This window comes from Petaurus breviceps, unplaced genomic scaffold (assembly GCF_028583685.1).
Source record: "Petaurus breviceps papuanus isolate PSGF00001 unplaced genomic scaffold, PetGlider_PUasm1.0 129, whole genome shotgun sequence".
Lineage (NCBI taxonomy): Eukaryota > Metazoa > Chordata > Mammalia > Diprotodontia > Petauridae > Petaurus > Petaurus breviceps.
In genome coordinates, this window is record NW_027185665.1 from 167,998 (window position 1) to 182,936 (window position 14,939).

General features: G+C 42.1%; 1 protein-coding gene across 3 annotated transcripts in view; it reads left to right on the forward strand.

Annotated features, from left to right (window-relative positions):
- Window positions 1-14,939, forward strand: part of LOC138172683 (complement C1q tumor necrosis factor-related protein 3) — a 30,966-nt gene that overhangs the window by 841 nt on the left and 15,186 nt on the right. For 2 of the 3 annotated variants that reach the window (XM_069102416.1, XM_069102428.1), the window contains exons 2-3: window positions 7,608-7,719; window positions 12,891-13,045. In XM_069102416.1, coding sequence (XP_068958517.1) covers window positions 7,608-7,719; window positions 12,891-13,045 — 267 coding nt within the window. The remainder of the gene's footprint in view (window positions 1-7,607; window positions 7,720-12,890; window positions 13,046-14,939) is intronic. The other variant, XM_069102421.1, reaches the window with a different exon arrangement.

Here is a 14,939-nt window from a genome sequence, read left to right on the forward strand (position 1 = left end):
CTTTCTTTCTTTCTTTCTTTCTTTCTTTCTTTCTTTCTTTCTTTCTTTCTTCCTTCCTTCCTCCTTTCTTCCTTTTCCTCCTTTCTTTCTTTTCTTTCTTCCTTCCGTCCTCCTTTCTTTCTTTTCCTCCTTTCTTTTCTTTCTTCCTTCTTTCCTTCCTTTCCTTCTTTCCTTCTTTCTTTCTTTCTCTCTCTTTCTTTCTTTCTTTCTTTCTTTCTTTCTTTCTTTCTTTCTTTCTTTCTTTCTTTCTTTCTTTTCTCTTTCTTGTCTATCATATGTCTGTTTGTATAGTTGTCTAGCTATCTGTCTTTCTAAATCTATCTAATCTCTCTCTCTGTCTCTCTCTCTCTGTTTCTCTGTCTCTGTCTGTCTGTCTCTGTCTGTCTGTCTCTCTCATCCTGCATCTTATCTGGAGGTTTGCACAGAAAGGGGGAATTGTCAATACTTGCAAACAGATAAAATACTCAAGACAATTCTCAGAAATTCAGACTTTTTTTTTGAAAGCTAACATTATTTTATTTTCATTTTTCAAATGCTTTATTAACTTCTGATTTACATCATTCGTTTCCGCCAGATTTTGAGTTGCAAATTTTCTCCCCGTTTTTCCCCTACCCACCGCCCCAAAATAGCAGTCCCACAGGATATCCCCTCCTCCAATCTGCTCTCTCCCATATTTTCTCCCATACCCCTTTCAACTTTTCCAGTGGATCTCTATGCCCCAGTGCCTGTATATCTTATTTCCCAATTACATGTAAAATAGTATTAATAATAGTATATATATATGTTTAAAAATTTGATTTTAAAACTGAATTCCAGATTCCCTCCCTTGTCACCCACCCTTACTGGGAAGATAAGCAGTTCAGTATAGGTTGTACATGTGTGGCTAATGCAAAACAATAACATAGTAGATATATAGTAAAAGACTGACTATATTTCCCTCCCTCTTATCCCACATCCCACTTGTTCTATTATCTACTTTGATACCATCCCTTTTCAAAAGTGGGTGCTTCCAACTTCCCTCCCCCCCAGCCTGCCCTTCCATCATCCCTCCTCTCATCCCTTCCCCCTACTCTCCTGGAGGGTGAGATACCCTATTTAGTGTGTATTTAGTGTGTATTTCATTCCCTCCCCCAGCCAAATTTAATGGGAATAAGGCTGATCCATTCCCTTTTGCCTTCTTATTCTTCCCCTCCATTGTAACCATATTCTCTTGCCTCTTCTATATGAGATAGTTTACCCCATTCTGTCTCTCCCTATCTCCTCTCTTTATATTCCTCTCTCACCTCTTAATTTTACCTTTTAAGTATCATCCCTTCCTGTTAAATTGGTCCTGTGCCCTCTATCTATGTATATCTGTAAACACATATACACACATTCACATATGTATTCATGTACCCATATACTCTCATATATAGACATATATATATATATATATTCCCTTTAACTATTTTCATACTGAGAAAAGTCTCATCAGTTAAAATTATTGTTTTTCCATGTAGGAATGCTAGTAGTTCAACTTTGATAAGTTCCTTATGATTTATTTCCCCTGTTTACCTTCTCATGCTTTTCTTGCTTCTTGTATCTGAATGTCAAATTTTCTATTTCAATTATGGTTTTTTCATCAAGAATGCTTGAAAGTCCTCTATTCCACCGAATGACCATATTTTCCCCAGAAACATGATATTCAGTTTTGCTGGGTAGGTGATTCTTGGTTTTAATCCCAGCTCCTTTGGTCTCTGGAATATCATATTCCAAGCCCTTAGATCCCTCAGTGTAGAAGCTGCCAGATCCTGGGTTATGCTGATTGTGTTTCCACAATATTCAAATTGTTTCTTCCTGGCTGCTTGTAATATTCTCTCCTTAATCTGGGAATTCCAGACCCTGGCTATAATATTCCTAGGAGTTTTCTTTTTGGGATCTATTTCAGGAGGTGATCAGTGGATCCTTTCAATCTCTATTTTGCCCTCTGGTTCTAAAACATCAGGGCAGTTTTCTTTGAGAACTTCCTGGAAGATGATTTCTAGATTTTTACTTTGATCATGGCTTTCAGGTAGTCTAATAATTTTTAAACTTTCTCTCCTGGATCTATTTTCCAGGTCAGTGCTTTTTCCCATGAGATATTTCACATTGCCTTCTATTCTTTCATTTGTTTGGATCTGTTCAACAGCATCTTGATTTCTCATAAAGTCATTAGCTTCCATTTGCTCCAGTCTAATTCTGAATCAATGATTCTCCTCAGTGACCTTTTGAGATTATTTTTCCATCTGGCAAATTTAGCTTTTTAAGGCATTCTTCTCCTCATTGCCTTTTTGAGCCTCTTTTGTCATTTGAGTTAGTCTATTTTTTAAGGTGTTATTTTCCTCAGTCAGGCTGTTGACTCTAATTTCGTAATTTTCTTGCATCATTCTCATTTCTCTTCCCAATTTTTCCTCCACTTCTCTTATCTGCTTCTTAAGGTCCTCTAAGGCCTGTAACCAGCTTGCATTTTCCTTTGAAGCTTTTGGTGCAGGAGTTCTGCCTTCACTGTCTTCCTCTTGTCCCATGCTTTGCTCCTTTTTGCCCCCAAAATAGGAGTGTATTGTTGGAATTTTCTGTCTGCTTTGTTTCCTTTGCCTGGTCATGTCACCCCTCAGTCACTTGACCCCTGGGATTTTTGCCACAGTAGGACTCTGACACCAGACAGGGGAGCTTTTGTCACAAACGCTGGGGTTTTCTCAGCTGCTGGAGTTATTAGATGGATGACCTCTCTGAGGTCTCCACATGCTCTGGCAAGCTGGACCCACACCCCAGGATCTCCACCCTAGACTGCAATCCAGATCCAAGAAGGTTAAAGCAAGAGCGATTACTCCTTGGACTGGTCGCTTGGTCCCCCTACACTCTGCAGACCAGGAGCTAAAGCTGCCACGTGGCACTGGAGTCTCACTGCCTTCTCACCCCGGGGGCAAAAGCCCATGTACTCCCGCTTCCTGGGTCCCAAAGTTCAGACTGCACTTATCTCTCACTTTGTCCTTAGCATATGTGTGTTTATAATTCTGGAAACGGCAGCAGCTGCTGCTGATCTGGAGTCCCTCCTGCCGGCGGCTGGTCAGACCCACCCTTGCGCTAAAACCTCCAGCTCAAGGTGGGCCTGGGCTGGGCTCCCAGAGCCCTGGGCTGGCCAATTCCTGCTGGCCTGCTGGGCTGTCCTCAGCAGGAAGTTAGCTTCTCTGTGTCATTTTGTGGGTTCTGCAGCTCCAAAGTTTGTTCAGAGTACCCTTTTCACATTGATCGGGGAAGGTGGAAGCTGCAGCCGCTTGGAGGTCATGTTTCTACTCCCCCCTCCCCCCTCCCTTAGACTTTCTTAAAACAGTAGTGGGGGAAAGCTCTCTACTCTGAGTTCATTAAAAAACTACTGCATGTAATACCATGTATCATATGGTGACTACTTCTCTAGGTAATCTGATGTATATGTAGACCACTGAACCTCAGTGGTTATTTTTTGGTATGTACCAAGTTATGTGCACTACCAAGTGCAGCTTTAGAGACATGAGTTGTTATCTGACTCAAACTAATCATTACAGAAGACTTCTCTTCTTTAGAGTAGTTGCCTCTCAGAAAACTGCACTAACACTTTTGGGTCAAGAAAGGCTCACCCCTTTTTGGGGGGTAGAACTGCAATGGATTGTACCCAGGGGACACTGGCAATGTCATTTGGAACCCCAATGCTAGGAAAAACCACCTTTAAATTAACTGGAACTTGCTATTTTCATTAAAGAAAAACTAGTCAATGCCTCTTTTTGTATTCCCAGTGCTTAGCATAGTGTCTGACCTATAGTAGGTACTTATTAAATGTTTTTGATTAGAAGGCTGAGGATTAAAGGTCAAGAATAGTTATTCCCATTTATGAGCCATTTTACACAAAACAGCTTACCGACTTTTACTAGAGGAACACCCTGTTTTTACTCACTAAATAGCAGTAGAAAGGAAGAAATTCATTACGTAGCTACTATGTGCCAGGCGTTGTACTAAGAGCTTTAACAAATACCTCATTTGATCTTTACCACCAGTTAGGGGATGGTGGCAAGGGCCATAGTTATTTTAGTCTTTGAATTCAGGGATAAGAGGGACTGCAGTTTCCTAACCTGTCTCCAGTTATAGAATTACCTGGGTATGTACCAGATCTCCAGGGTTATGTAGTACAGTGAAACAGAAATGGAATTGAGATTTCATCAGCCTAGTTTGTTGCAGTTTGTCATGTAGTAATTAATTAGTGTTGTCACCCCACATCTGCCTCACTCTGTCTCTGGTAGCTCAAGCTATTCTTGACAAACCAGAACTAACAGAGAGGAACCTGTCACCTCTAGGGCAAAGCCTACATCAAGCGCAGAGAAAGGGGAAAATGGATTAGCCAGTAATTAAAAATTACAACTAGCAGATATTAAACTTCAGAGATGAAACTCCAGCTTTCTGAATTCTTGGCAGAGCACAGTATATAGCACTGCAAACTCTGGGTTTGGAATTCATGAGGTTATGTAGTTAGAGCTGAGAGTGAACCTTGGAGGGCTTGTAGTTCAACTCCATTCTTTAGATGAGGAAATTTAGGCTTGAATGGGTGCCCAAAGTCATACAGGTAATAAATATCAGAAGTGGGCTTTGGACCTAGATGCTCTGACTCCCAAACCAGTGATCTTTGCATTACTGGAGGACCTGGATTTGAATGCCACTCTTTATTAGCAGGGTATTTTAAGCAAGTGGCTCCATTTTCCTCACCTGTCAAATAAAAGGGCTGAAGTAGAAGATAACCTCCAAGATTCTCACCTATCTGGCTAGGTCACATGTAGCTAATGAGCAGGAAAATCCCCTATTTGGCCCAGAAAAGTAGTGAAGCACCTTCCAAAATAAGAGCAGTGACTGGCCATGTGAATAGCTAGGAAAGGATCCAAGTGGAGCCCAGGTGAGTGGCACACATCTCTGTCAAACAAGGGAGCATGGTCCTGGGTTCCGTGAATAGCCTCACCCAACTATGGGCTCCTCCTGGCATAACTCCACTCTGGTTACTCCCTCTCTAGATTCCTAGGAATAGAGTTGGTTTTTTTTTTGTTGTTGTTGTTTTGTTTTATCTTAAATGGTTGTCCTGGACATTGAGTTGATACTTCCTTGCCTGAAACAGTTGGACTGAAGTCTGCTAGAAGGTCCATAGATAAACCAAATGATCTGACGTTCCATTTAGCTCTATGAGGCATTCAAAAATCCCTTAAGGGTTTTTGCAATTAACTAGAGCCATGAAAGGCAAGACTACAAAGGAGAAAACTTTTGCATGAGAATGTCATAGGAACCTAGGTTTAATGCTGAAGGGGATATTAAAGGAAAGTGAGTCCAACTCCGTCATTTTACAGATGAGGAAACTTGAGGCCCAGGGAAGTTAAGCGATTTGCCCAAGGTCACACAAATATTAAATGTCTGAGGCTAAATTCAAACCCAATTCCTCTCACTCCAAATCCAGTAATCCTGCTACACCCTGCTGGGTCAAGATCTTCCTTGAGTCATTCCCACAAGGTTGGAATCTTAAAACTGTGACAGAACTGTGTTCTCCTGCTTAGGCATTAAAAATGTTTCCAGTTTATTACCTGAGGCTCAATTAAAACTTTTGTACAATAGCTTTTTCCCCCTACAATTTATTTTTAACACAGACCTGAATTATTGGTGGCTAAGAAAACTGGCAAAATCCCACCAGGGAAATCTGGATAATTACTTTTCAGGTTACAGTAAGCTTTGGCCTCACATGTGGGATGACTCAGTTGACATCTTTAGCTTTCCGGGCTGCCCAAAATCTCCTTAGTGCCCCTTAACCAATCAAGTATGACTGATTCTTTTCCCACCGACTTGACAAGTGGGGCTTGGAAGGCAGCCACCTCCACACAGGGTTGGTGCTGCCTGGATTAGTAGAAATTTTCTCTGGCTCACTAGATGGCTGCTGCAGGGCCTGGAAATAATGTTCTATTCTCTCTAGGGGCAGTTTAATCACAATCTGTAAGGCAACAGGGGAAAAAAGATGAAGGACTCAGGAAAAGTCTGTCTGCATTTCTGAACAAAGATATGATGAAATTAGAAGACCATGGTGGTCACGCTAAGTGACCTCCACTCTTATTTTCAGCTCAGAATGTTTCTCTGAAGTGTTTTGATATTACAAGGAAATAGACTAGGAGAAATTTGGAGCTCGATCTTTTTGGAGATACTCCTTTCTTTTTGTTTTGCTTGACAGGAAATCCCTTAGCAACAAATATTGTTTTAGAGAAAGCATTGTATTATTAAAATACATGTAGGAAGTTTTTCATATAATAATTTTTCATATTATACAGTTGATGTGGGTTTTGCCAACTTGGACTCATTCCTAGTGATTTGGCAAGTAGCACTAACACTCCAGCTGCTCAAATGCCTTCTTGGAATCAACTCTATTAATTTTTAAATCAAGATAGAGAAATGGAAAGGGTCCCAGGGCAGTCAGATCTTAGTGGCCTCATCTATGTCCATCTATTACTACCTGAAAAAACCTGAACCTCAGAGAGGGTAACAGACCATTCCAAAGATAATGTCCTAGCTTTTTAGTGCAGAACCAGGATTAGGATTGACATTTATAAGAGAAATTACCCAGAGAAAATTAGAAGACCACAGTGGTATCATTTAGAAAGAGAAGCTGAAGATGTTTTGGAATTTATAGGGATCTTCCTTCCCTAGGGAAATAAATAGCATTGCTGTAGTATGGGGCAGCTGTTATAAAATAGGCATTTTTGTTATCATTGTGCAGATGATTCCAAATGACTAAGAAGTAACCAAGTAGCTGTTTTCTGTAACTGACTAGGGCTTGATGAGCATTTGTTGATATTAATGATGTTTCCATCTGGGAGAGTGACTTCTCCAGGCTGGTTGGCCTTTTGGGGACTGTTGGCCTTTGGGAAATGGAAAATCCAAAGATTCTGGATGTGGGTCTGGAGGGTAGAGCTAGTTCAAGCTCCCTGCCCGCATTTTAGAGATGAGGAAAATGAAGCTCAGCCAGAGAGATTTCGTTTCTTGCCACATGTAGCAAGCAATAGGGCTGAAATTTGAATCCAGTTCCTCTGCCTCCAAATCCAGTGCTCTTGAGGAGCCCATCAGATCTTTACTTTCCAAGGGGATTTCTTGCCACTGATGATATCAGTAGCAGAAGGAAAGCTCTTTACTAGAGTCTCCTCTTTGCCATGTTCTTTTATGGTTCATAGGGTCATTGGATTAAGAGCTGGAAGAGAGGGTCATCTGATCTTGTAGATAAGGAAACAGACCCAGGCAGGGAATGTGACTTATACCCCATATACCCTCCCAACAACAACAAAAAAATAAAAGTAGCTGAATTGGGATTCAGTCTCAGATTCTCTGACTCAAAATCCACTTCTTTTTCTACTACCTGTTGGTTTTTTTCCTTACTCTTCTCTTCCTAGGGTTGCACAGTCACTAGACTGTCTGCCACCTCCTTCCACCATATTTGCTTTATTAGCCTAGAGCTGGACCCCAAACTATTTAGATGCCAAGGTCAGATGGAAATCAAGAATGAATGCGCAACTTCAATTCAAGTTCTGTTCTGTATCTTTTTACAGACATCTCAAACTGGAGCACTTCCACCTGACTGCAGCAAATGTTGCCATGGAGATTTTGGGTATCGAGGCTACCAGGGCCCTCCTGGACCACCTGGCCCCCCTGGAATCCCAGGTAAGGATAAAACATGGAAAGCATTGTGCTACATCTGTCTCACCACTGACAGAGCTAGAGGCTGGAACCTACTCTTTGCTCTAATACGTATAGGAGTGAAGTCCCGTAGAACATGGGTTGGGCAGAAGGAACAGGTATTTAAATGGAAAACAAACTTTGCAACCCCTATTATTGGTACTACTGTCTTGCCACTTATATTCTTTTTTGGCTAGTCATAAATGTGGCTTATTTTCTCACTTAGATGATAAGCGCCTAGAAGGGAGACCATAGGGCTCATTGTTATTTTCTTTAATTCTTATTATTGCGCTTTCCATGTCTCAGGTGCTTTATTTTTACACAATATTTTGCTCTCCATATCCCTCCATGCCTTGTGACAAAAATTAAAAACAAGAAAAACAAGAGTGGTTCAACAAAATCAAGCTCTACAATTTCTAAGATGACTAATATTCTTAATAAGAATATTAAGCCTGATAAGAATGGCTGGCATTTATAAAGCACTTTACAAATATTATCTCATTTTATCCTCATGACAATCCTGGGAAATGGGTACTATTAGGGTCTCCCTTTTACAGATGGGGAAACTGAGGCAGACAGAGGTCAAGTGACTTGCTCAGGGTCTCATAGCTACTGGTTCTCAGAGGTCAAATTCGAACTCAGGTCTTTCTGACTCTGGGTTGAGCACTCTATTCATTGTGCTTGCTACCTTGTTGCCTCTAACAGCTGTCTTCTAGTAAATTCCATGCCCAGAGTCCCTAACGTATTGGCTTCTCACTTCTTATCAGCCTTGACTTATTATTTGTGTGGCCTTGTACAAGTCATCTCCTCCCCTCTGGGTCTGAAATTCCTCATATGAAGTGAAGGTTGGACTAGAAAATCTCTTATGTCTCAGGGGTGGGGAAATTTTGGCCTTGAGGCCACACATGGCCTTCTAGGTCCTCGGGTACAGCCTTTTGACTGAGTCCAAGTTTTACAGAACAAATCCTTTCCTTGAGGGGATTTGTCCTGTGGATTTGGATTCAGTTTGGATTCAGTCAAAGGGCTGAGACTTATGACCTAGAGGGACACACGTGGCCTTGAGGGCCCAGGTTCCTCACCCCTATATTAGGCCTTTCCACCTCCAACATTCTCCATCTATGTGAACCCACTACTCCCAAGCATGCAGGAGAGTATCCCCGCTTAGGGCATCAAGGCCACAAGACCTTGCCTCCTTTGGAAATGGAAGCAGCATCTGGGCCTGTGATTACCTTACTTGCCACACTGCTCAGAACGGAATAGTCTAAGTGTGTCAATAGTATCCAATCCAACCAGCATTTATTAAGCACCTACTATGTGTTAAGGGCTGGGGATGCAATTGATAAAAAGAAACACCGTCCCTACCCTCAAGGAGCTTACAATCTAGTTGGGAAGCGAACACATAAAAGGAGTCAAGAAAGGGAGGGGGGAGGTGAGACAGGATGTCAGGGGAGACCAGCAGGGAAGCAGATGCAGAGTGCAGTGCTCTTACTTAAAGGGCTGCATTTCCTTAGCCAATGAGAACACTCTTTTAGCTTATGTTCTTGGCTGGTCACTGATTATTTGGAGTCTGCAGCATGAGCCATGCAGGTTCTGCTACTGTGGATATTTACCACGATGTAATGCCCACTAGTAGATCACGGTGCTTTGAAATGCCTCTCCCACCAAAGGGGAAGAAAGTCAAAATTCAGTAATAAAAAAAGACACCGGGGGTAGAAGGGGTGGGGTGGGGAGTCTTGGTCCCATTAGTGGCTTTTTTTCTTTTCAAGGGGCTCTCATTAAAAGAGACAATTCCAGAGAAGTCAAAAGCCATCATCAACCAATACTTTTGGGTTCACAAGGCATTGGGATCACAAGACTTTTGAGCTGAAAAAGATCTTAGAAGGCATTTTAGTCCCACTCCATTATTCAGCTAGGTGGGACAGTGGGTAAGAGCATGGGACTTGAGAGTCAGGAAGACCTGAGTTCAAATTTGACCTCAGACACTTACCAGCTATATGACTCTAGGCAAGTCATTTAACCACTCTCATCCTTGGTTTATTCATCTGTAAAATGGGGATAATAATGCACTCACCTCCCAGATTTGTGGTGAGCATTGAGGGAGGTAATATAGGTATACCACTTTGTAAACCTTAAAACACTATGTGAATGCTGATTGTTATTATTATTATTCAGAGAAAGAAACTAAGATTCAGAGGGAGGAAAGGAATTGTCTAGGGTCACATAGGTAGTCAAGTGGCAGAGTTAGGATTTGAATGCTTGTTTTCTGATGCCAATTTCAATAACGGTTTGCCATAATAAATACAGACCGTTGTTTAGACGTCCTTAATCATGTCTGACTCTTCATGACCCCATTTTGGTTTTTTTTTTTTTTTGGCAGAGATGCTGCAGTGGTTTGTCATTTCCTACTCCAGTCCATCATACAAATGAGGAAACTGAGGCAAACAGGGTTAAGTGATTTGCGCAGGGTCACACAGGTAGTCAGCGGCTGAGGCCAGTTTTGAACTGAGGAAGATTTCTTCCTGACTCAAGGCCCAGTATTCTGTGCACTATGGTGCCTCCTAGAGGCTCATGTGTTGCACACTCTTGTCCAAAGTCCCTGTCACCCCTCGACACAGTCATGCTGCACCACAAGTACATAATTGCCTAAAGGTTGGTGGCCTGGGAACCTAAGAACTTAAACCAGCTCATAAGACCCAGGGTCTAACAGGAAATAGAATTCTTTTCCTGAGAGGTGCCCCATTAAACCTAAGTGGGCAGTTTCCTCCTAAACTGAAAGTTTCATTTTAGAAACTTTTTCTGTCATTGACCATATGGATATAGCACATACTTAATTCATTTCCTGAATAACTTGGAAACTGTTACTTAAAAAGATGGAAACAAGGTTAAGATGTGAGTAACTCCTAAATATCAGAGAATAGGTCCAGCATGCATTCTATTCAATTCAACAACCATTTACCAGTTTTTTAATGTTCAAGGTAGCCATAAAGTGGAGGGGCGGGGGGCGGCGGGACAGTGGCTGGAGGATGGCTTCTGGTCTTGGCCCCATCAGTTACTTGTTCTGTGACGGCCTGTACCCCCATCTGAAGAACTGAGGGGTAGGACTAGATATTACTACAATTATAGATTTAGAAGAGAACTTAGCAGCTGTCTCATTCAAACCAGTCATTTCATAGACAAGGAAACTGAGGCCCAGGGTTACTGAAGGTGTAAAATCCCAGAGGCATGGTTTGAACTCAGCTCTTCTGACTCTAGAACCAGCTCTCCTTTCACTGTACCACATGGACTTCTCAAGGCGTTTTCTGTCTTTAACATTCTATGTTTCTATTATTCATCCTACAAAGAAGTAGGGGAGATTGAAAGATTAAACACCACACAGTCCCCCACGCAAGAGTTTAGAGTCTAGCAGAGGCAGGAAGACATGCAATCAAGTAACCTAATGGAGGCAGAAAGGGATAAGTACTTGAGAAGAGTTCAGAGTGCCTTAATAATTGAGAAGGGGTAGACATCACCGAGACCTGCAAATAGCTATTCACATTTCCAAGACATTTTAGGAGTCCCAGAGTGCTTTCTTCTCAACAGTCATCTAAGGAAGTAGGTTTTACAATAATGATTATCCTAGGGGGCAGCTAGGTGGTGCAGTGAATAGAGCATCAGCCCTGGAGTCAGGGGAACCTGAGTTCAAATCTGGCCTCAGACACTTAACACAAAACTAGCCATGTGACCTTAGGCAAGTCACTTAACCCTAATTGCCCTACCTCCCCCCTCCAAAAAAAAAGAATGATTATCCTATTTCAATGTCTGGCACATAGTATGCACTTACTAAATGGTGTATTGATGCCCATTTATTGAGGCTCAGATAGATTAAATGAATTGCCCAGAATTCCATAGGGGGTAAGTGTCAGAACTGGAATGCAAAGGAAGGACTCCTAACTCTAAGTCTAGAACCCTTTTGACTAAAACAAAATTCTTAGTATGGAAGGTACAATCCACATGAAATTGTCCTTGTAGGGTGTGTGTATAGGTGGAATGAAGCTGAGGTTTCAAATGTGAAGGGAATTATGAGTTTTAATCAATATGATATGTGTAATGAATATGCTAATAATCTAGATTTCTCTGAGCCACCTTTTCTGGCTTGGGAGTCAGAGGCTCACAATGCAGCTTAGAGTCATCCATCACTCTGACATCTTAGTGTGCCTGTGTACCTTAAGTGAAGCCAATCAAATACTGTAGAACCTGTTCCCATCACAGAATTCTGGTCCTGTGCCCCACCAAGTAATCAAGGCCTCCAAGACTTGAAGCAACTCGAGAACTGGAGAACACATGTCTTTTTTTTGAGGGGGGAAGGCAGGGAAATTGGGGTTAAGTGACTTGCCCAAGGTCACACAGCTACTAAGTGTCGAGTGTCTGAGGCTAGATTTGAACTCAAGTCCTCCGGACCCCAGGATTGGTGCTCTATTCACTGCACCATCTAACTGCCCCCAGAGCACCTGTATTGCCCTGCACTCATAGGCTTGTTGTGGGAAACCTCCGAGGCCCTGTAAATGATTGTTTTGTAATCTGCCTTCCCCCTTTTTGCACTTGTGATTTATGTGTATAAGCTTTGCCTTGATTCCAGCATATGGAGCTCTCCTCAGGAGAACTTCAAAAAGTCTTCAGACTGACTCCCCACTCTGGAAATAATTAATTAGACTGCTACTTGTTTCCTGGCTCATTTACACGGCCTGAGAGGCACTGGCTATGCACAGGTCAGAGACTAGTCCTATCTGGACTACGTTTAAAATTCTGTTAACACAAGCAAATGTTTTTAGGGATAGTCTGTGTTCTTGGACTGTTCATAGTGCTTGTTTTTTCCTCAACAGAGGATTCAATTCCTCACCCCAGATGGTTTCTAGACAATTTAGCCCTTGGTGACGTCTAGGCAACACAAAATTGAAGGGGGGTTGACATTTGTAATAGAAAGATCCATTTTAAGACATTAATATCTTCTTCGTTGGAGCTGCTTTAAAAGCCAGTTGCTATTTTCAGTTTCTGACATTTTGGTGGAGAAATTTCACCTCGACTGTTGGTTTTATTAAGGAAAGAAGACTCATGAGTCTGAAAATGAGTACCAGCTTGGCAAGTACAAATGCTCTTAAATCCCATCTGGTTATTTTAAGGCAATCATGGCAACAATGGAAACAATGGAGCCACTGGGCATGATGGGGCAAAGGGTGAGAAAGGAGACAAAGGAGACCTGGGCCCCCGAGGGGAGAGAGGACAGCATGGCCCTAAAGGAGAGAAGGGCTATCCTGGGATTCCTCCTGAGCTGCAGGTAGGTGGCCTCTAAGGATCTGATAAGGTCTGGGACACACCATTCTGTGGTCAAGATGCTAGAGGGGGAATGGGAACCCTATGCTCCCTTACTCAGTCCACCCTTGCTCTTGGAAAGCTGGGTCCATGGGGCTTTTCCTCTCCAAGGGTCAGAGCTTTTCTGATATTCTGCCTAGTCTATCTATTGACTGGTTGATATAATATGGCTTCCAGGACAAAATATTAAAAATGCACCTCCCTCTTCTAATGCAAGCAAAGACTACATTAGCTTTTTTTGGTTTCCATGTCCCACTGTTGACTCATGTTGAGTTTGCAATACATTACAAACTCATAGACAGGCTATCTGACAAGTGTAAAAAGATTATATTTTGTAGGGATACAGGCAAAATCAAGCACAGCTTCAAAAGATCAACTGTTCCCACAGAGGGTAGAGAAGATATGGATGGATGTTAACCAGCTGGTAAAGTTGGATGAGAGTTAACAGTGTGATTTAGTAGATAAAGAAGCCACGTCTATCAAAGATTGTGTAATAGCAGTGTGATATCCCTCTGAGTGCCGGATTTGTTCTGGAGAGTGCAGGGTGGGAAATAATTTAGACCCTCACTAAGCATGCTGGGGTTGGTAATTTTCAACTCATGTTGTTAGCCAAAGAATGGGTGAAGAAAGAGGGCACTTGGGGTGGCAGAGCAGGGGATATGGAGCAGAAAAGCTGTGGAAACCTGACTAGGGGTGGGGTGGGGTGGGACAGACACAGCTATGTAGAATTAGAGCTGATGTGGCAGTGTTAAATAGCTCAAGAAGCTGTTTTCTCTTTCCAGGCCTTGGGGAAATGTAGTCAAGATGAGAGGGTGATTACAAAGCCAACTATTTTTAATTTCCCTTGTAGTTGGCTTCCAATGGTATTTGCTTCTAAGCATGTTTCTTGATTCTGCTATAAACTGTTGTGGAACTAGTTTTACTTCTTAAACTTCTGGAGTGACCCAGGCATGGGGATGTCCTTGTTCCCATTGGTTTGTGGCATGGGTGTTCAGGGGACAGATCTGGAAATAACAAAGATCATCCTTTTCCTAGTATAGGGCTGAGATCCCAACTTTTGTGTTTTTGGGATTTTTAAGCCTTTTTGGAGGGCGATTGAGGTTAAATAACTTCCCCAAGGTTACACATCTAGTGTTTTTTTTTTTTTTTAATATGTTAAGTGTCTGAGGCTGAAACCGAACTCTAGTCCTCCTGACTCCCAGGCTGGCACTTTACTCACTATCCCAGCTTTCGTTAAGCCCAGCCCAGTCTTTTCTTACAGAATCTCTCTCTAACTGGGAACATAATTAGGAGACATTCATTTGCTTCATAGTTACAGTTCCAAGGACTGTATGATTCATATTAACCTAGGCCTTTCAAGAGTTCCCTAGTGACAATTAGCATTAGAGCTGAGTTAAGGAAGGCAAAATTTTCAGAACATACATGGCGACAGTCCTGCTCAACACTCCATCACATTCTCCACCTCAGGTTCATAGATTATCATTTAGGAGTCTGTATAGCTATTACTTGTCATTATCAGAAACACAAATGCAGTACACAATCTGCAGTTCACTACACAGTTCTTCCTGTCTCCCCCCTACACACTCCTTGCTAGAAGCAAGAACCCTAAGCTTCTGCTACTCTTGTGTACAGCTGCTATAGCTACTTTTGCGCTGAACTGCCATGCCAAAGTGATTTTTTGCCACACTTGTTCTTTGTACAGGAGGCTCAGTTGCTAGAGTCTTTTTACATAAGGCTTTTAAACTATCTGCCTATTTACCAGTCTAATCATCTATCTGCTTATCTTCCTTCCTTTCTTTTGCTTCCTCCTTCCCTTCCTTCCTTCCTTCCTTCCTTCTTTCCTTCATTCCTTCCCCTCC